The 21,696-nt window shown below is 53.8% G+C and overlaps 1 protein-coding gene across 1 annotated transcript in view; it reads right to left on the bottom strand.

Moving 5' to 3' along the window:
* Positions 1 to 1,690: 1,690 nt before the first annotated feature.
* The window catches only part of Kcnk3 (potassium two pore domain channel subfamily K member 3), a 37,317-nt gene continuing 17,311 nt past the window's right edge, over positions 1,691 to 21,696 (bottom strand). Inside the window, exon 2 of the mRNA XM_005073515.4 lies at positions 1,691 to 4,982. Within this exon, the coding sequence (XP_005073572.1) occupies positions 4,042 to 4,982 (941 nt within the window). The 3' untranslated portion in view covers positions 1,691 to 4,041. The remainder of the gene's footprint in view (positions 4,983 to 21,696) is intronic.

The raw sequence follows: 21,696 nt of genomic DNA, 5'->3' as shown, positions 1-21,696 counted from the left end.
CTCATGTCAGTCTTCCTGCCCTCGCCTCCTGCACTAGGGATTACAGGTGTGAGTCACCAAGTCCAGCTAAGCACCTGTCCTGTGAGTCACCTGCTGCATGCTTAGACAGGAACTGTCGCTGCATCCCTCTTTTTTTCTTGGCTCCCAGGAAACTTGTCCCCACCGATGCTCGCCCAAATCACCTGGCTGGAACTTAGGACCTTTGTTCCCACTCCCTCTCCGGAGTAGGTTTGCAAGGTCTGTTTTCCCCGTGCCTTTTGGTTCAGGTAGACTCAGAGGCGAGGAAGACAGGTTGGCAATGTCTGCACATGTGAAGATCCTGTATTAGTGCTGAGCTCTGGGTGGGGGTGGGGCTGTGGGTGGGGCCGGGATGCAGGTCCCCTCTGGGAATCCCTGAAACATCTGTTTGTGGTAGCTTTGCCCAGGAGATGTTGAAAGGAGGGCAAGAGCCATCGTGCTTGTGTCCCAAAAGTACTGCTTAAGAAAGTACAAGTGACCTCGCGCTGGCCCCCACTGGCCTCCGGAAGGCCCCACTTCTGCTGACACTGCATTTCATAGAACTGAGAGAGGCAGGAGCTTAGGCCTTTGAGCCCTGCTTGGCATGTTAGGAGTAGGTGCACCAGGGTTCTGCTTGCGTACCGGAGGGCAGCAGATTGCCAGTGGACAAGTCCTAAGACCTTGGAGTGGCCAGAGGTGCATCATACGGAGGCTGGAGAGGTCACAGGTTTTACCCAATTTTTTCTTTGAACCCAGAACCTCCCCCACAAATATGTCCCTATCTCTCTTCAGTTGGTCTAAGTGGGTAGAGGGGAAGACTAGGGAAGGGTGTCCTCGGCCCCAGGTCCTTGTTTCTCTGGTGCGTGTCATTCCGAGGATCGCAAGCTAAGGGTGGGTAAATCGACAGAGTGGGTCACGGCTGGCATTTATACAAGGAAGTGTGTCGGGGGTGGTTGTGAGTCATGATGTGGGGAGAGATTGTAGTGCCAGAGGTTTTACTATGGTTCATGCTCACAGCCTGGAAGCCATTGGCTAGTTGATTCAGGTACTTTCTACATATCTGTCTGAGACTCGGAGGTCCATTCCCAAGCCTGAGGTGTGTCCTTCTAGATGCTGAAAAACATACCCTAAGGAAAAGTACTTGTGATGTGCCCCTTTGGAAAGTGATTTTGTGTGTGTGTGTGTGTGTGTGTGTGTGTGTGTGTGTGTGTGTGTGTGTGTGTGTGTGTATGGCCACTGGGGGGCAGTGGTCTCTGCTGAAGGAGGGCATGTCACTCCTGCTAGCTGGGTTATGACTCTGCAGAGCACGTGAAGAGGGAACAGGGGTAAACCCCCAGCTTTGCTTCTTATCCTCGGTTGCCATTCATGGCTGTGTGACCCAGGGAAAGTGACTTGCCCTCCTTGGCCTCAGTTTACCTATGTGCAGAGGGGAGGAGGGGGCCCAGTCATTTCTAAGGTCCTGTTCTCATGGTCTGTTCCAGGATGACATTGGAGAGATCTGGATCTTTTGAGAAGCTACCAAGGGAAGCCAGGGTTGACTCCTGGGTTTCTACACAAGGCTCCAAAAGCAGTCTGATCAGCTCAAGGAGAATCCAGCACACACGTTTGTAGGCACTGGTGGGGCAGGGTGAGTGAATGACTAGGCAGCAATTAAGGGGACCAATGACAGAGGAGAGGGAACCAGAGCCTGGTCTCCATGGACAGCATTTATTAGGCGCCATTCTCAGTGTGAAGACAGATGGGCAGGAGCTGCTGAGGGGCCAGGGCAGCCACAGCCTGGGGACTTAGGGGCTGCCCGGGTGGGTGTGGGGCATGTCACCCACACATATTGCATATTCTGTGGCAGTGTGCCCAGGCATAAGGCATTGGGGAAGCAGAAAGGCTGCCTGCAGTGGGAGGGGGTGAGACAGGAAGTGACAGTGGCCTTCTAGTTCCCTAGGCAAGACCCTACAGGAGACAAGCGGTCCCCCATGCTCAGACCCCTAGGGCCACTCTGCTGCCTTCCCCACCCTCTCTGTAACTTTGGTTGTGGCTCCCTCGGATCTGACGGGACTTGACCCCTCGAGGGCAGGGTCACACACAGGACAGAGGCAGCGAGCGCCACCTCTGGCCCAACATAAACACAGACAGCACCTCTCCGGCTCCTGGGTCCCACTCTCCTTGGCACTCGGGCCAGCTCTTCCAAATGGACACGGGATACACATAGGTCAGATTCCTTCCACCTAGGGATCTCCAGGGCCTGGAGGACATGGTGTGGCACTCTTTCTAGGATCCCACATGATCAGGCTGGCCTTACTCAGCAGTGTGGAGCTAGGCCTGGGGACAGTGAGTGGAAGGCAGCTGGGGGGGGGTGTTCCCTTCCCCCTTTTCCTGGGGATGAAACTCAGGGCCTCAAGCACACTGGGAAAGTGCTTTACCTCTGAGCCATACTCACAGCCCCACACATACCCTTCTGTTGGCCTGGGCTCTATCCCATCTCTAGCTTGTCCTCAGGAGCAAGCCAACAGTCTGCCACCCTCCACCCGGGTTGTAGGTGGATAACACAGAGGGCACACCGGGTCCTGTAACACCTTCTCTCTCCCAGAGGAGTGTTCCTGGCTATAGTGGAAGCTGTACTCTAGCAACTTAGGATGCAGGTATCCACCCTGGTTTCTAGTCCGGGGATAATGTCCCAGGATATACCTGCCAGCTGTCTGGGCTGCTCTGCCCAATCCCTGAACTCTCAGAGTTCCAACTCCTGACTTTTAGTCCATGAGACTCGGTCCTGCTTACCTTGGTCCCATGGACTTCCCTGCTTGTGAACAGAGACAAGAGCCCATTTAGAGCCACAGTCTCTGGGCTAAGAGTAGCAGAGGCAGAGCCATGGCAGGAAGGCTCTGACTGGACCTTTTGATTCAGGTTTAAGCCCAGCTGCCTACACAAGGCCAGGGTGCTGCCTGCAGGGGCTTTGCTTCTGAGAGCAGGCTGGACCAGAAAGAAGAGCACTTGGGCTGGGAACAAGCCTGCAGGTCCTTGTTCCCCTTCAAGACTTGCATCACCCTGGGCAAGTAATTTTACCTGTTTTCCTCTTCTGAAAAAAAAATGGCCATAAGAGCTGCCCAGGTGACCTGACCAGAGTGTTAGTACACTCAGATGAATGAGTAGGTAGGACAGGGTTTCCGGTGCTAAAAATCACTATAAATGGAAGAGGAGGTGAGCAGCAGCAACAGCCAGGGCCAGACAGCAAGCCGGAGTGTGTGTCAGCTTCCAGGGGCAGTCCTGAAGGCTCGAGTCTCACAGGAGCCCTGAGCATGTCGTCAGACTCCAGGTAGCTCACCTAAGGATGCTGCCACCCTGCAGAGCCTCTCTTCTCTCTGCTCTCACTCCTGTGGCCATTTTTTCCCCCTGCCCTGCCCTCTGGGGACTAGCTTTAGGGACTGCTGGGATTTCCTTTTTTTCTTCCATAACTGCATAGCCATGCAAAGAAACCTGACAGAAGGTAGTGGAGGGCGGGCTGGGAGACTCGGCTGGGGATGAGAGAGCGAGGCGGGACTGAGTGGGGGTTGACCTGGACAAAGACACCGTGGGCTCTGGAGAGCCCGGGGGAGGTATAAGTAGAGATGAAAAAAAAAAAAGAAGAACAAAACAAAACCAGAAAACAAACAAAAAACCGAGAACAGAAGTCCCCTCGGGAGGTAAGGGTTCTGGGTCCCAGCAGGGCCTCTGAGGACTGGGGAGCTTCTCAAATTTCCGAAAGGCTCCCAGTGGCTGCTTTCCCACCTCCCCACCTCCCAAGTTTCACATTTCTCGGAATTCGTCAGGCTCTGATCGGGGGCTCCAGGGGTCCTCAGAGCCCGGCTTCCTGCTGGCTGGTGCAAGCCTGCACAGTTGGAGATTAGGGCTGGGGAAGAGTAGAGGTTGTGGTGGTGGTGGTGGTGGTGGGCTGGGGACTTCCCACGGGGCCCGAAGGCGTCTTTGGGGGGGTCCTCCTGGTCAACTCCTGCGGCTTCTGCAGGCGGGACCTCCACCCTGCTGGCTCACGGGTGCTGCAGGCCTGGCTGTGGTTCACACCGAGCTTCTGCGCTTCATGAGGCTGCGGAAGGTAGCCAGGCTGTGCAGGCCCGTGGACACCGAGCTGATGGCCGAGCGCTGCGTCCCGCTGCACAGGCAGGGGTGCGAGGGCGTGTCACTGTAGCGACCACCACCTCCCGGCGATGAGTGACTGTGCTCCACGCACGTGTCGGACGTGGAGAGGTCCCGCGGGATGATCATAGGGATGGAGTACTGCATCTTCTCGCGGCTCTTGTACCAGAGGCACGAGCACATGGACTGGAAGTGCAGCACCTCGGCGTAGACATTGTGGAAGCCGCTGCCACCCACGCCCATGCCACCCGCCGCTGCCGGGCACGTGACTGGGTCGCGGGGACGCACGCTGTCGCTCAGGCTACCGCTCAGGCAGCTCAGGCCACCCAGGCCACCCGCCTGACCGTTGTGCGTGAGCAGAGCGCGATGCTCCGCGTCGCGCTTCTCGTCCTCGGCGTTCATGGTCATGAATCGCAGCACCACGAGGTTGAGGAAGGCGCCGATGACCGTGAGGCCCGTGAGGATGTACACGAAGCTGAAGGCCACGTACTGCGGCTGCGTCTGCAGCGCTTGGTCCTTCTGCAGCGCCACGTAGTCGCCGAAGCCGATGGTGGTGAGCGTGATGAAGCAGTAGTAATAGGCCTGGAAGAAGGTCCAGCGCTCATAGTAGGAGAAGGCAGCGGCGCCAATGCACAGCGTGCTGATGCACGACACGAAGCCGATGAGCACCATGTTGGCCATGGACACCTCGGCATGCCGCATGCCCAGCCCCCTCTTGGCACGATGCAGCAGGTACCTCACCAAGGTATTGATGCGCTCACCTAGGCTCTGGAACATGACGAGCGTGAGCGGGATGCCTAGCAGTGCGTAGAACATGCAGAACACCTTGCCGCCGTCCGTGCTGGGTGCCGCGTGGCCATAGCCTGTGAGAGAGAAGAAGAAAGCACACACTGTGGAGCTGGCCTGGTGTGGGGGGGTCCCTCCTCCTCTGCCTGCCCCCTTCCCTCCCCACCATGCAGGTTCTCGACCTGCCTCCCCTACCACACTTCTTTCTTTGCGAGATACGGAGCCATGGATCTCTCACTATGTAGATCAGGCTGGCTGTGAACTCACATTGATCTTCCCGGCTCGGCCCTCCAAGGGCTAGGGTTACAGGCATGCACCACCGCGTCTGCCACTGCAGCTGGCTGCTGAGTCTGCCTTTCAACGCAAAGGCACATCCCATGGCTTTGGGCAACAAACCCTTTGTTCCTATCACCGGAAACACTCAGACGATAATCCCAGAAGGCAGAGAGGACTCAGTGGCTTTCCAGGTCACCCTGTTGGGAAGTTTAGCAATCTGAGTTTGAACTTGAATCTGCTGTCTTATAAACATGAGTGCCTCATGCCTCTGGCGGGGAGCTGGCTGCTGGCGCTTGCTGGGAAGTTTATCCACGGGGCAGCTGATGTGTGGGAATGGCAGTCAGGCCATTGGGAACTGGCTTCCTGTGGAATACCTGCGGGCTGTGCCGTGCTCTCCGTCCTCCGTGGGCCTCAGTGCCCAGGGCTATGTGGGGAAGCGGTTGGATGGAATGATTTCTGACGTGGTGACTCAGTGTGGAGGGAGGCAAACTCAGGCATGCAGGCTTCTCTTCTTTTCTTGATGGTTTCCCTGCTGCAGCCAAAGCTTATGGGGTGGGTGGGGTGGGGTGGGTGGCCACCACTGGGAACTTGCAATTTTCCTGGGCAGCTGGCCTAGCGGGTGCCTTCCTCACCACAGTTGAATTAGTAATACTCCAGGTTTTCCGAGCTGCCGGGGACCAGGGTCTTCCCATGGGACTTGGTCCAAAAGTAGGCTCTGTCCCTGTGAGGGTGGGGCATTGCCCTTGGCAAGCCAGGGGTCCTGAGTGTCCTTCGGTGTGGGCCTATCACCAGCTCGACCATCTCTGTGGTCCTCTCCTCTTCTGCGTCTGTCCTCCATGTTTGCACACGTACTCTTCCCATCTGTGAGCCAGGCAGAGTCAAATCTGCCCCTCTGAGCTGATTGTCAAATGACCATCAAAAATTCTGCCCGGAGCTGGGTGTAGCGGTGCATGCCTGTAACCTCAGCCTGTGTGAGACTGAGGCAGGAGAGTGAGAGTTTGAGAGGCAGTCTGGGCTGCAGAGTAAACTCTTCTCAAAACAATAACTTGCCAGGTGGTGGTGGTGGTGCATGTCTTTAATCCCAGCACTCGGGAGGCAGAGGCAGGTGGACCTCTGTGAGTTCCAGGCTAGCCTGGTCTACAGAGCTAGTTCCAGGACAGGCTCCAAAGCTATACAGAGAAACCCTGTCTCAACCTCCCCCCCACCAATAACCCCCCCAAAACAATAACAGCAATAATAAAATCTTCTTGGCTATCTCGAGGAGGTGGGGGGCGGACCTTGGATGGGAACCAGCAGCCATGGGTACAAGTTCTGACCTTATTACTCATGTTTTTGTGACCTTGAAGAAGTGAGTTTCTCTCTTTGATCATTCATGTCTCTTTATTTGAAAATGAAATCTTATGTTCTGGCCACTTGCTTCTCCCGTCAGACCAGTGAGCATAAACACTTTAGCTTTTATGAAGATAATTATGAGAACAGAAGAATGTGGGCAGGTTTCAAGTTTTCCTCTTTTCTGAGTCTTAGGAAACCTCAACCAAACACTGCTTCTTCTAGGCAGTCTTCCTGGATTATCGGTGCTTTATTTGGGTAGTGCTGAGAAGGCTCATCTATACCTTCTAGTGCCCTCAACTATATAAAACTAAACAGCAACTTGTGTTGGGGGGGCCCTGTGAACCTATAAAGGTCCTCTCTAACTCCCTTCTAAGGGAGTCCCAAATACACTTCATGACTACGTTTCAGTCTGGGATATTATGAGCTTTGCAAGTTTTTCACATCTGTAAAATGGGTCTAATATGTCACTTGCAGCAAGGGTTTTGGAGGGAGTAAATGAGATAATGTATGTGATGCACTTAGCCTAGAGCCTGGTACATCTCAAATACCCAACGACAGCTCACCGATTAATAATGAAGGAGGTGGCAGAACACTCCTGTGTTTCCAAGAGGCCTCCAGGTTTGGGAGCAGACCTGCTCCAGCAGAGCCACCCGTGCCAACCTAGGGCTACCAGAATCCTACAGCTCAGAGAGGTCTGGGAGCAGATGTTTGGGGTGTGAAGGCTCCAGGACTGTCCTTAGCATGGCTCCCCTGCCCCAGTGTGGCATCTAGCCAGTGGCTGTATTCCTTCTTCTTGTGCAGCTGAGCAGTTGGGCCACGGTGCCTGGCCCGTGCTCATCCAGCAGTGTGAGACCAGATTGTACTTGCCAGTTAGGCCCCACAGCCAGACCACGACTCACCTTAACAGCCACGCAGCCAAACAACCACCAGCTAGAGCGGCTTCTTGTCCTGTTCTTGTCTGTTCCCCAGACAAGTATCACACACTGTATGGACCCCACACTCCACCCCAGACAAGTATCACACACTGTATGGACCCCCCACTCCACCCCAGACAAGTATCACACACTGTATGGACCCCCCACTCCACCCCAGACAAGTATCACACACTGTATGGACCCCCCACTCCACCCCAGACAAGTATCACACACTGTATGGACCCCCCACTCCACCCCAGACAAGTATCACACACTGTATGGACCCCCCATTCTACCCCAGACAAGTATCACACACTGTATGGACCCCCCACTCCACCCCAGCCATGGCACTGGGGGCAGAGCCCCACAGGTGGTGCAGAACAGGGGTATGGCCCCAGCTGTGTGACCCTGGGCTAATCTCTTTCTGTCTCTGGGCTCATTTGCCTTGTCTGCTATTCCTATCAGACCTGCCTCAGGGAGTAAAGGAGACAAATTCTTGGGGGAGTCTTCTGGAACCTGTGGAGTGAACAGCTGGGAGGGGCCCTTGAGAAAGCACCTGAGAGCAGGCCAAGAAGCAGGGCCCTGTTGGGGAACCATCAACAGCCATCACTGGAGGAAAGAACCCTTCTAAACCCCACTTGCACCCCTTACCAACTCGCCCTGGGTTCCATTAAAGGCCACAGCTTTTCAGGAGAACTTAGTGCCCACAAAACGGCCTCCTGCCCCACACTGCTGGCTATGGCCCCCAGGCCCTGCCCTGGATCCTCACTTGGCACCCAGAGGTGCTTCTACCTCCTCCACTCAGTGCTTTCCCCCTTCATCCTTCTGCTCCTGCCCAGCTCCCTATCCCCCCGAGGGGCAGTACTCAGAGCCTAGCTCTAGCCATAAGTAGCACCCCCAGCTTGGTGACTCTTAGATCGGGTGACTCATCCAGGCCTGACCCAGAGGTTCCTACCAGGGGCAGAGCCAGTGCCTGACCTTGGTGGCGGATGGCCAGGCTGGCCCTCTCTCCCTATCACAAGTCAGGGTCACGAATCAAAAACTCTTGCCCTTGGGATAATTTAACTTTGCCCTCACAGACATCCCTCCCCAAGGTTACTCCTGTGGCTGACTTCTGTTTTACAGCTGGGATCGAGATGTTTGGGGGGGTGCTTTTCGAGGTGACTGTGTCTGCTAGTCATTCCTGACTGTATTCATGCCACTGCCATGTCGAGAAGGGAAACTGAGGCTCAGAGGGACATGCATTCCATGTGAAGCCTCAGCCAGAAGAATACAAGTGAGAATGGGAGGGTGCTGCCTAGGAGATGTCCTAGAGACGGACGCTATGCTATTCGTCTTTGGGCAGAGGGTGAGCATGCCCATCCCTTTGTCTTGTTGTCACTAGGTGAAAGGGCAAGGGAGCCATGAGGACCTGCTGACGTGGGTGCTAGCTTGGAGGACTGCCAGCTAGGGTGGAGCCAGTCCCAGGGGACCCTGGGCTTCTGGGAAGTCACCGGGAGTTTGGCCAACCCTGTCCCCCTGCAGCAGGGCGGCATCGTGCCTAGTTTGGCTTTGCAAGGGGGAAGGTAAAAAGAGTTACCCGCAGCTGCTGCCTCCAGTCTCTGGTTGGGAGGGGCTCTGCTATTCCCTCTGGGTACCAACACACACAGGGGCTACTCTCTGGGGCTGATTCTTTGGGTGCCCTCTCCCAGTACCTGCTGGGCCAAACAGCCAGAGCTCATATCCTGAGCACAGGCTCTAGTGGTCACCCCTCTGAGCACTCACCAGGTCTGTCCCTGTCTCCTGCTCTCCCATCTCCTCCTCTCCCTGTCTCCTCCTCTCCAAGCTCATTCCCCCCCCCACCCCCCCATCTCCTCTTCTCCCTGTCTCCCATCCTAATGTTAATACAGGTTCTTAGTAATTATTTGATGAGGTCCTTGGGTTGTGTGGATCAGCCACAGAGGAGCAAAAAGGAAAATCACCCTGTTCAAGGCCTCCAGCTGGTAAGTGACATGACCAGGCTTTAGGCAAGGATTCTTGATTCTAAAACCATGCTCTGGCCGCGGCTGAACATGCTCAGGTGTGACCGAAGCTCTGTCCCCTCATTTGGTCAGGGCTGGCGACTCAGCGAGTGAAGCAGATTCACTAAGAGGCGGGTCTGAGACTGACTAGAGGCACAGAGGCCACCAGGACCAGCAAGATGGCTCAATGGATAAAAGCATTTGCTGCCAGCCCCGATGACCTGAGTTTGATTCCTAGGACCCACGTGGTAGGAGGAGAGAACCAACTCCCACAGGTTCCTCTGAGTCTACATACAAGTTCTATACATACACCATAGAATACACACACACACACACACACACACACACACACACACACACACACACACTAATAATTTTCTTTTAAAAACCAATTCAACTGAAGACTTAAATGTTAATTATTAGTATAAAAATTTTAGGAGAGCAAGAAACTAAAAGATGGCGTCAGGCCTCTGTTCTCTTTTCTTCCTGGTGTTAGGGACTCAGACACTGGCCGTAGCTCTGGCTTCCAGAGACCTGTGGGGCATGGAAGGGTTGTTTCTGCCCCTGCCCCCTCTCTGGTCTCTTCTCCCAGTGACCCAGCTCCCTCTGCTCAAAGCAGAACTCTAAGCCCTTGGTAATAGCCTGGGCTTGGCCACCTGCTCCCCACTGGCTTTGGGAGTGTGTGAGCCTGCTGCCTGCCTCCTACCCCGGGCCTAGCTGGCCTCAGGGTGGACCCTTGGCCATAGCCTCAGTGGAGCAAAGTGTGTGTGTGTGTGTGTGTGTGTGTGTGTGTGTGTGTGTGTGTGTGTGTGTGTGTGTAGCTCAGAGGCAGGAGGCTAGGGTCTGCCCTAAGCTTGGCTATTGCTAGCTTTGTATCCTAGGACATCCCTTCCGGTCCCTGGTTCCTACCCTACCTTTTTTCCCCCCTGTTCTGAATGTCTTTTCGTGTTTTCTCTGTTCACCCACCCACTCACAGGATCAAAGATTCCATTTGTGAAGTGTTGATCAAATGCCGTGTTTTACTCCACCGAACAGGCACCAAGTAGATGATTGTTAAGACTCTAATTAGTTTATTTCCCCCATCAAAATCAATTAAGAACACACCTGTCAATCAGAACCTCAGATTAGCATGGGATAATTGATTCTGGGAGGCTGAGTGAGAAGTTATCCTGTATGTTGGAGATGATGCAGGATAGGTAGGGAAGCCTGCAGTTCAGTGACGCACAGAGAACACAGGCCCTGCAGCAGAACAGCTCTTAAAGCCGCCTCAACTTTCTCATCTATGAAATGGGCAATTTGAGATGTGAATATATCCCCCCCAAGATTGCATGATCATTAAAGTTCCCAGCACCAACATTGTATGATCAGTATTTCTTAAAGGTTAATTTTCTCAAATACCAGTGCCATGATATGTTAAGGGTTGGTTAAGAAAAGGGTTGTTTGGTTCAATTAAATTGGCGAAAATAGGGATTTTTAATCATGTGGCTTAATTGTCACAGGGTCATACTTGTGTGTGTTCCTATGCAGGACTGGGAGAATGTGTTGTAAGTTTCTCGCACATTTGGCCATGGAACATTTTGTCACAGCGCTTATTGCTAAACAAGGGTTCTTCTGAGAGTAGTTTGGGAAGCACCAAGAACTTCTGGGGTCCTTCTTCCAGGCCGTTTCCTGGCTCTAAGTCTCTGATCCCCACCTCTGGGAGGATTAGAACCTTGGCAGTTCCTGGCTGTACCCTGTCTCTCAGCAGACTTGCTTATGTAGAGTAAATACAGCGCTGGCCAGGGCTAACATCTGTCCCGGGGGGAAGATGAATGGGGTGACCTGGGGGTTCCGAGACACCCAGAGGCTTTGAACACTGGGCTGAGGCTGGAAATAGGGGAGGGGATGGCCTGAGTGTGTGTGGAGTGCTGCCTGGGCTTGTTGATCAGGAGGGTAGTGTGGGGCCCTGGGAAGGACCTACCCCGGCTGGTTGGAGAAGGGGTATCAAAGGCTCACTTGCCTATGGGTGGGAAGGGGCGATCAGGCTTGGGCCAGGGGCACCTGGAAGAGGTGATTTTGGGGACACCAGAGACGTGGAGAGACACACAGGACCAGAATGGGTGCATTAAAGGAGATGAGATTGAAGGTGTCTGGCATTGGTACCCAGGCCCTGCTCTGAGGGCAATGGGATGGGCGACTGGCCTACTGGACATGGCAGAGAGTGTAGGTGTCCTTCCCCTCTTTGGGAGAGCCACTCAGACACCATCTTGTCTAAGAAACTTCTAGAACTTCCTCAAAGTACCAGGACGGCCCTCCCTGTCCTCATGCCCTCCCGTTTTGTGCACTTTCCATGGTGGGGCCTGCAGAGTGTCTGAGTCCCGCTAGTGTGTTACACTGGGCCTGGTAGGGACAGAGAATCAGTAACTGTTGTTCTAGAAGGTAAAGGCTCTGGGATCTGTGGACTCTATGATGGAGACCCCAAATGCCTGCCCCCAAATTCCTAATTGCAAGGAGGGTCAGCCACCTTAGGATCTTTTGTTGACTCACAGCCCTGGCCCTTGCTATAGCCCCTTCCCCTCAAAATGAAGCCAACTCTTGGCCCCAAAGGAATCCCACGGCTGCAGGCCTGCCTCAGCCAAAAAGCTAGGTCTGAGAAGCCACCAGGGCTCCAAAGAGTTGGGTGGGGGTGGGGATGAGCATGCAGCACTGGGTCTGGGGTTTGTCACCCTCCAGGCCAGAACTCCTGGAAGGACAGTTCTGCAACAAGACGCCCATCTCTCCGCCCTGCCCCTTCCCGGGGCCTCTCTGTTCCATCCCGGCCTCTCCAGCTCCTGCCCCTCACCCTACAGCAGCAACTCTCTCACTGCCTCTTCCTGACTTCTGGTGTGCTCCTCACCCTTGAGCTGTCTCCTACCCACAGGTGTCTACCCCTGTTACTGACTGAGGACCTCTTATGCAGAAGAGCTCCAGTGCCCCGCCCCCAACCTCCCAGGCCCATGTGGAATGGGGGAGTTGAAAGGGAGGGTGCTGGTGTCATGGAAAATCCCTGCAGCAGCCAAGGTCAGTGTTTGCAGACACAGTCTGGCCTGCAGCCAGGCCTGCCTCAGGGCCCAGCTCCTTTGGGCCATCCCCCCCCCCCCAGGCTGGCTTTGTTCAGGGGCCTCATAGGTCTAGAACAGAGGCTTCAAGCAGGATACTCAGGAGGGGTTCATGCTGCAGCGTGGGGCTTCTGCTGGTTCAACTTGCCCATTTTATAGAGGAGTAAACTAAGGTCTATAGGGAAGCAGAGGACCAGATCCATACTACAACAAGTGACCAGTAGAGCGAGGACTAGAATATCCTGGCCTACCCTATCTGCCTTCCCCAATGCTGCAGAAGGGTGCAGCCTTGTCCATTCCACCAGCCAAGGAACAGTAAAGTCAAGGCAAAAAGTGCCTGTCAGCTCAAGGCTAGCTTGCAACTGGGCTACACTCAAGGTTGGTGAATATGGCCAGGAGAGGTAGACCAGATGATCAAACTGACACTTTCCACATGCAAGTAAATGAGGTGCATCCCTTTGGTGGAGTACTTTAAAGGTTCATTGCTTTCCCCAAGGTAAAGGTGATTACAACACTCGCTGTTGAGAGAGATGACACTTGGCTAGTTTGGGGAGTGATTAATGTAGGGACAGAGTGAGGGATGGAGGTGAAGAACCATCCTAGCTGGGGAGTCAGGGAGGACTACAAGGAGGTGGCGTCTGTCCTGATCTCTGAAGGGTACAGGGTTTCCACGCGGGAAGTTGTTGAGGTTAAGATGTACAAGAAGAAACATTAGGGGCCGAGAAAATGGCCCTGATGGCACTGTCACCAATGTATAGGGACCAGCATATTCCCCCAGAAAAGCAGTTTCATATACACAGCAAGATCCTTAGAACGACATCTACCTGGGACCCTTCTAGGAATCTCTGCTGGGAAAATAACCAGAGGTCGGAGCAAAGATTTATGAACATGGATGTTTATAGCAGCATTTTCATTGTGAAAAATTGTAAACACTCCAAATGTTCACCAATAGGGTTTAGTTAAACATATTAAGGTATATTTATGAGGTGGAATATTGTGCAGTCATTAAAGTGCTATTCCTGAGGAGTCTCTTAATTACACACAAAATCACTGTATTGTGTCAAAAACAGTAGGCATGAGGCTTTCTGTATCGTGGGATCCTATCCTAAATCTATAAAGACAAAAAGCACATATGCATACACACAGGGAAAGAGCTAGAGACGTAACAGCAAGCTCACAGAGTTTGTCCATGAGTAATGAGCTTATTATTGATTTTAACTTTCTTTTCACAGTTTCACATGTTCTACAAAACAATCCATTATTATTGTTTTTTATGGTACTGATGGTTGATCTAAAGGCCTTACACATGCTAAGCAAGTTTTCTACCACTGAGTTATATACCCAACCCTCTATTACTTTTATAGGTAGAAACACATTACTATAGTAACAATAGCAATTTATATTATTAGGCAGGGTCTTACCACATTTTGGCTTGGACACTTAGGCTCAAGTTATCCTACCTCAGTCTCCCAGTGCTGGGACTACCAGAATGCACCATTGTTGGGGGCTAGTCAGAATGACAAAAATAATGACATCTAACAAACAACAACAAAGTCTTCCTGGTCTTCTTGCAGCAGGAAGTTTGGTTGAAAAGTGAGAGTTGTTTTGGTGCGTAAGCGTTAACATTTGCAGAGCTCAAGAGCAAGAATCTTACTGGGAAGGTAATACAGAACCCTGGGCATCTCCAGGGTAGGGAAGGGACAAATGCCCAAAGAGGTAACACTGAATTTCCCCACATCCCGGGATGGAGCAGGTGTGGCTGTGTGAGATTGGGAGCAGGGGGCTTCACTGGGGGTCCTCAGCTTAGCTGGGTTGACAAACGCTCAGGCCTGAACTAGAGGGGCACAGAGAACTCAGGGGTTCAGGAAGGGATGGGGTAAGGGAAGGTGGAAGCAAGCAGATGGAACGGATACAGTCTGTGTGACGCCGCCCAGGGTAGGGTCCTTTGTACCTTTTGGGACTTATGACTTCCTCACACCTGGGAGCAGCTTGGGACAGAGCTGCCTGTGCACCAGTCTCTCAGACTGGAACAGGTCGAAGACTGGATATAGTGTGAGGTTCTGGGAGGCACTCCCATATGGAAGGACAGATACCCTGGGGATGACCTCAGGCGCGTGCCATCTCTCTTAGGCCATGACACTGTGCCAGGTGTCATGATATAGGCCTGTGGCCTATGTATGTCTTTATGGCCAGAATGACAGCTGTACTACTGTTGGCCACAGGCACGACCTGATTCTCCCTGGGTTCTGAGAGCTTTTTTTTATGGGATATGAAGGCCTAAGGGCTCACAGGTCCCTTAGCACCTAGGGTTCTAGACTGTCAGAGGAGCCACAACTTCTAGCTCCAAACCAAAGAGAAAACAGTAGTCTCAGTGACAGTTAGCCCCAGGGACCAAGAGGAGTCTTGGGTGTCCAAAGCAATGACTGTGTTGGGTCTCTGGCTGCACAGTCAGATCAGAGTCTTGGTTGTCATTGTTCAAATGCATGGGAGAGGAAGAAAGTATGGACAACACTGTCTGGCTTTCTCTGAGTAGTAACAGTGCCCCAGCTGAAGCAGATGGAGGTAAGGGCAGCCAGAGGTTCAAATCCCAGCTTCCCCAGACAGCCTCCCTTCACAGCAGTTTCTCAGAGTCAGGGCTCGGGGAGGCAGCTGCCAAGGGGAAGTCCTGTTGATCCCAGATCTCCTACTGCTTGCTCAGCCCCAAGGCACCCAGATCTCCACCCCTACTCCTAGTCTTACAGACTTGACCCCAGGGCCCTTGAGACTCCCATCCTTCTGCTCCTTTACCTCCAGATACTACCTAGTTATGTCTCATTTTGGCCTCTCTGACTTCCAGGGCTTAGGGGTGGTGATGGTGGTGGTGGTGGTGATGATGGTTATGGTGATGGTGGTGATGGTGATGGTGGTGATGGTTATGGTGATGATGGTGATGGTGGTGATGGTTATGGTGATGGTGGTGATGGTTATGGTGATGATGGTAGTAACTTGTGCTTCTCAGTAACTCAACCCTAGTAATAGCACTGGACCCAGCCCACATTTACTGAACATTTGGTTTCCAGGGCTACACACACACACACACACACACACACACACACACTTCTCAGAAATCTTATCAGTTATAGATTGTCTTCACTCTACAAATGAGAAACCCGAGGCAGAGAAGATTTTCATAACATCTACTCCTCCACCCACCGCATACAAGCATACACAGCTAGTGAATGGCAGTCAAGGGACACTCAGGCCTGGCACCATAGCCATCTAGCAGTGAGTCCTGGAAGGCAGCTGACGTGGATTTACAGGGAGGGAGACTAAGTTGAAGGGTTGGATAATTTGTCAAGGCCATCTAGGTCAGTGACAGAGCCAGTCCTTCCCAGGCCACAGCCTGTTCTTTTGTTTCTCATTAGTGACCTCCTGGACATCTGGGGTCAAGGATCGGGGTCCATGGGGCATCTGAGTGGGACCATCATAGGGCTTCTGGGGGAGCAGCACCAAGGGATGGACAAGTAGCAGGCACTACCTCTACCAACGGTTCTTCCTACCTCTCTGTCTTTCCTGCCTGTGGTGGGCCTGAGTCTGTACTGGGTCTCCAACAAGGGCTCTACCACCAGCTGAAGCCAGAGAGCATGAACTTGGTGTTGTTGGGGAGCTCAGGGCCGTCCTGGAAGGAGATACTGACCTCTGGCCGAGGCAACCTGGGCACCTGGGGAGGTTGGGCAGGAAGCAGGCACCCCAGAAGGCTCTGACACTTTGCCAATCTCAAGAACATCAGGTGGAAAATGGGTATGACAGGCATGGCTTCATCCTCTTCGCCTGCTGTAATTGATTAGCCGAGCCCACATTCCTTTAGCACCTCTGACTTTGTACCAAGCGCTCGGCTAAGTGCTGAGGAAGGAGGCAGAAATGGGACAGCCAAGTCGTGCTTTTTGAGAACAGTCTAGCCAGTGTGCAGGTGAGAGGAGACCAAGAGAGCTGCCCTTGGACGTTCCAAGTCTGTGCCAGGGATGGGGACCCGGCCCCCAAAGGTGGGACCAGGAAGCCGGGAAAGGGAGTTGGAAGGCACAGCACCTTTGCCAATCTCTAGTGGCTGGGAATGCAGCATCTTCTGCTCCTGTGGTGGCCCTGGAGGTGGCCCTGGACACCTGTAAGCAGTACCCATGTCCAGGGTGAAATCTGGCCCATGTGCGAAGCAGCTTGGTCTTGGATGTCATTATCTATTGGCTCAAGGTCAATGTCCGAGGCCGTGCTCAGCCCCTGCTTCCTTTCTCGTTATTTTGGGTGGTTTATTTTTTGCTACTTACCATTAAAAAAGAAACAATAAATGTAATTGTAGAGTGGCTTTGGGTGAATGGAATGTCTGTGAAGACCACTCTCTGACTTCACTCAGCAACCTCCTGTGTCGTGTGTCTCCCGCCTTTCCCACATTGCCTTCTAAGAAGCCTTCCCCCTGCTCTCAGCCCCGAGAACCCCCACTTCCCCCACCCCTGCATGGTCACTCCTCACCACAAGCAATGCCACCAAGAGTAAAGCTGTTTTCACTTCACCCTCCTATCTCGTGGAAGGCACCTGGACCGCTGGCGTATGGTGGTGCTGCACACTTAAAACCTTGGAGGGGAGGTGGTTAGGGCCCAGGCAGGGCCTGAATTCTGCTTCCTCCCCTTCCCCTCTGTGTAGAGTCTGGGGCTGCAGCTGGGGATGATGTGGAGGTGGCATGTAAGAAGGAAGGAAGAAGGAAGCCCCCGGGCCAGAGCACAGCCTAGGAGTGACGGTTCATTTTAACTGTTAACACGACAGGATCTGGAATCTGAGGGATTGTCTAGATCAAGCTGGCTTGTGGGTGTGTCTTTTCTTTAGAGGAGTGTCTTGAGTCCCCTGACTGAGGTAGGAAGACTCACCCATTGTGGGTGGCACCATTCCCTGGGCTTGGATCCCAGACTGTATAAATATAGAGAATGGGCTGAGAACAAGCAAGCATACATGCATTCATTTCTCTCTGCTCTTGACTGTGGGTGTGGCTAGCTGCTCAAGACCCTGAAATGATGGACTGTCACCCAAAACTGTGAGTTAAGTCAACCCTTTGTCCCTTACGGGGTGTGTGTGTGTGTGTGTGTGTGTGTGTGTGTGTGTGTGTGTGTGTGTTTTAGGGCAACAGAGTTCACTACGACTCTAGGTTTTTCTGCTCTCGGTGCCTTTGAGAGCGATGGCAACATCACCAGGGAAGCAGGTACCCTCCTTCAGCACCTCTGCTCCTCACCATGGCTCTCTGGTTAGCCAGTGCCAGCTCTGTTCTGACGAGAAAACTACAGGAGGCTCAGAGAGGTGAAATACCACTGGCCAGAGGTCATTGTATAAGAGTGACCAAGATTAGGATTCAGCCTAGTCCTTGTGGTCTTCAAAGTTCGGACACTTTCAGGTGTCTGACCACCCAGGGTACCCCCTGGGCCATTTATGTCATCAATAGAATGTGGATACCCTGTCCAGCAGACATTTGACCATAAGGCCCTCACAGCAGACCTCAATACTTGAAATACTTGGTCTGAGAACCCTAGCACCCTGTGTATACAGTAGGTGCTTAAATCATGTGATGCTGGAAGAAACTGTCTTGTCTAAACTCAGTCTCTCCTGAACCTGGTCCCTGTGCTCTGCCTCTAAGGAGTACACAGCTTGGAGGCCACCAAGCCCTTCCTTCCAGGGAGCAGACCCTGGAATTTCTCTATGGAAACCCTGGGAGGTTTCAGTATGGTTCTGAGGCAGACAGTGCTGGAGTGGGGATGGGGAAGTGGAGGGTAGGTACCAGGGCTGGAAGAGGCCATCGTAGAGGACTTGGTGGGGCTTCCTTTGTGGACTGGTCCTTCCTGCAGCAGCCCCAGTTGAGGCAGTCTTCGTATTGTCATCCTGGCCCTGGCCACAGCGAATTGATGCAGGGTGGAATACCAAATCCAAAAGGACATACACAAGCTATATGAGCTATCGCCACGGCTTAGGCTCACCCAAGAACTGGACCGAGGGGCTGGAGAGCTGAGCTGCAGGGAGATGATGATTTGAGTCCCAGCTGAGACCGCGGTGAGACAAAGCATCAGCAAGTCAGAATGGTGGCAAGAGACGCCAAGGTCTGGCTGGACAAATTGGAGATGGGGGTAGCTCAGCCTGGAGACCGGAGGGAGGGGCCTGACTCTGGTTGCTGCCCTTTGGCCCTGGCTGAAGGTTACTCCTTCTTTGCAGAAGTCCAGCCTCAAAGAGGCACTGGCCAAGTCCCAGACCCTATGCATGGGAGGCCCAGCCCTGCACGCTACATCCAGGGTGCCCTGCACGGTGAACGCAACAGAGGGGCCTGGGCAGATTTCGGAGGTGTATGCGGCACACACCACAGTGAGAACATTCTAGTCTCACTGCACTGTAGCCTTGTGAAGCCGCTGGGCTGGAACAGTGTCCATTCTACAGCTAGGGGCTGGGGTGCTGGAAGGGTCAGCCTCTCCCCCATGGGATGCAGCTGTCTCTCCTGCCACACATACTACATCTTTGGTCCAGTCTGAGCGACCTAGCTCAGGGCCTGGCGTGTGTGTGTTGGAGACTCGTAAGACATGGCTGTACATATTTTTTTTTGCCACTCCCCACCCAGAAATCTTCCTTATCTCTTGAATTTACACAATACAGTGAAAGGGTCCAGGTCTAGCACACAGGCTGTAAATCCAGGATACAGCACACCCCTATCTGGACCTGCTACTTCCTGAATCTCATAAAACTCCAGGCCAGTCTGTACCCAGGGTTCCCTGCCAGCTTCGTCTCTGAGCAGTGCTCTTCCCCTGAGCACTTGCTTGCAGTGTGGCTACAGCCCAGAGTTCCCTCCTGGATCGCCTCTGCCCTCCCAGATTGTATAGGGGGCTGCTTCTTCTGGCACACCTCTCCCTGTCCCTTAGCTGATAGAAGGGCACCTTCTGTCTTCCCCACTCCCTGCCAGGCATTGCCATGTGGGCGGAAGCAGGTCCTTCTCCGGCTGGCCCACTGCACCCAGTGTCTATGGCAGAAGCCCAGCGGATGCGTGGAGGCCAGTCTTGATGGATGGCCTGGGTATAGGGAGAGGCCTTGGGGCACCCTTTCTCTATCACCTGCTCCCTGCTTTCCTTCCTGGTCATGGCTAGTGGCCCAGACAGCACTGGGCTGGCAGGGAATCTGGGAGCAGATGCCAGGAGCTGTGAAGGGAGGCTTTTCTTAGGCTCAGCACCCTCCCCAGGGCGCAGGAGCTCAGATGGTGGAGGCTGGCATCGCGCCTGGGAGAAGAGGGACTCTAGGCAACAGGGACTTCGGCCTGCGGCAGCTGCTGGAACCTTCTTTCCCCCGGGCCAGTCTGCAGATGTGGGGGCCTCACCCTCAGCATTCACTCGTGCACACAGTGCATGCACAGGAGAGTGCGCGCATACGTGCACGCATGCACACACAGACATACACACTACACCCTTGTGCACACATGGGCACACGCACACTGCTTCCACCTTCCACCTGACCTCGAAGCATGACTCCGTCTACCATCCAGGGCCGAGGGCAAGAACCAGGTGAGCTACAGGGTGAACACTCTCGGAGAGAAACTGCAGCTATAAGGGAGAGGACCCGCTGTTCCTGCCTCCGCCCCGCCCAGTTACCTCTACTTGAAGGCCAAGAGGGGTAGAGGGCTTCCCCCTCTACGTCCTTTCTTCCTGTTCAAGGAGACAGACTTTACTTAGAGACGCCACTGTCTATGGAAACACACTTCACTCACCCCTATGCCCTGTTGGAAACGCTCCTAGGAAGAGCAAGATGACAGGGCTTTTCCTGCTCCGTCCCTGCTTGGAGACATTGCCTTTCACCAAGAGCCCAGAGGCTCACACTCATTCGCCAGCCCGACTCACCCAGGCACACCACTCTCTCCGACCCCTGCTTTCCTGGCCTTCCCAATGACCTCCGTCAACCACCTGTCTTCCTGGCCACCCATCTACATCCTGTTCATAGCCCAGAACAGATGACATGGGCCTAGTCAGCTTCTAGCAGGCGTGACTTTCTGGCTTCCACGGTCTATTCACCCAGCCTAGTTACACCTACGTGTCCCGAGCTTGCTTTTTATGGTGCCGAGAACTCCATCCCAGGCAGCCTCCCCAGGACCAGGCAGCCTCCCCAGGACCAGGCAACCTCCCCAGGACCAGGCAGCCTCCCCAGGACCAGGCAACCTCCCCAGGACCACGCAGCCTCCCCAGGACCAGGCAGCCTCCCCAGGACCACGCAGCCTCCCCAGGACCACGCAGCCTCCCCAGGACCACGCAGCCTCCCCAGGACCAAGCCCTCTCCAACTGCTGCTTACAGCCATTCTGGCTCCTTCCTCTCCTCTCCCGAGTCCCAGGGTGGAGTCGAGGCAGACTGACTTTCCCTGCACTTGACTTTATTCAAATGATTAAATGCTTCTGTCATCATTCCTCCTCCCCGGTTCAAAACAATACTAGCTAACATTTATACAGCGCTTACTACGTGCCAGGCACTGCTCTGAGAAAGCTGATATATGCACCTCATTTAATCTTCGAGCAATCCTATTCAGTAGGGACTATTATTATCCCCATTTAAAGATGGAGTGACTAAGCCACAGAGAGGTCAAGTACTCGCTCAAGGTCACACAGCAAGTACATAGTGGCGCTGGACACTTTCTCTATACTGTCTCCAAGTGTCTGGCAGTGGGAATGGAGAAGGAAGGCCTCTGAGCAGGTGGATGAGGGGTGACGGGGAGCACACTCCTCCTGGGGTGGGGGTGAAGGGGGACACTGGGAAGGCTCTGGTGGGAGGGTGGTGGGCAGCCTGCTCACATGGGAGTTAATCACCATGTGTCCTCTTCGTTTGTGGCTCGTTCTTGAGTGTTTTGACAGCAAGCTAGACACGTGTCACTATCGCTCATCCCACTGAGAACCGAGGAGGCTGAGCTCTGATGGCAATGCAGCTTGGTCAAGGTCACACTATGCCTGGCGTGGAAACTTCCCAGGGTCTGGTGCCTGCCTGCCTGCCTGCTGCTGCCCTAGGCTGGAGTCTAGCTTTTAGTGTAACAGAGCCCATCCAACGAAGGGTTAGATAACCCTGGCTCCCAGCGGAAGACCCTAGGGGAAGGGTCTCACCTTGCCCAGATCCATGCCTGGCCCAAATTGGCAGAGGCACCTGGGAAGGGCAGCCGGCCAGCCACGTGCC

Source organism: Mesocricetus auratus, unplaced genomic scaffold (assembly GCF_017639785.1).
Source record: "Mesocricetus auratus isolate SY011 unplaced genomic scaffold, BCM_Maur_2.0 Super-Scaffold_100024, whole genome shotgun sequence".
NCBI lineage: Eukaryota > Metazoa > Chordata > Mammalia > Rodentia > Cricetidae > Mesocricetus > Mesocricetus auratus.
The sequence above is the reverse complement of the archived record's forward strand: the minus strand, read 5'-3'. Positions and strand labels throughout refer to the sequence as shown.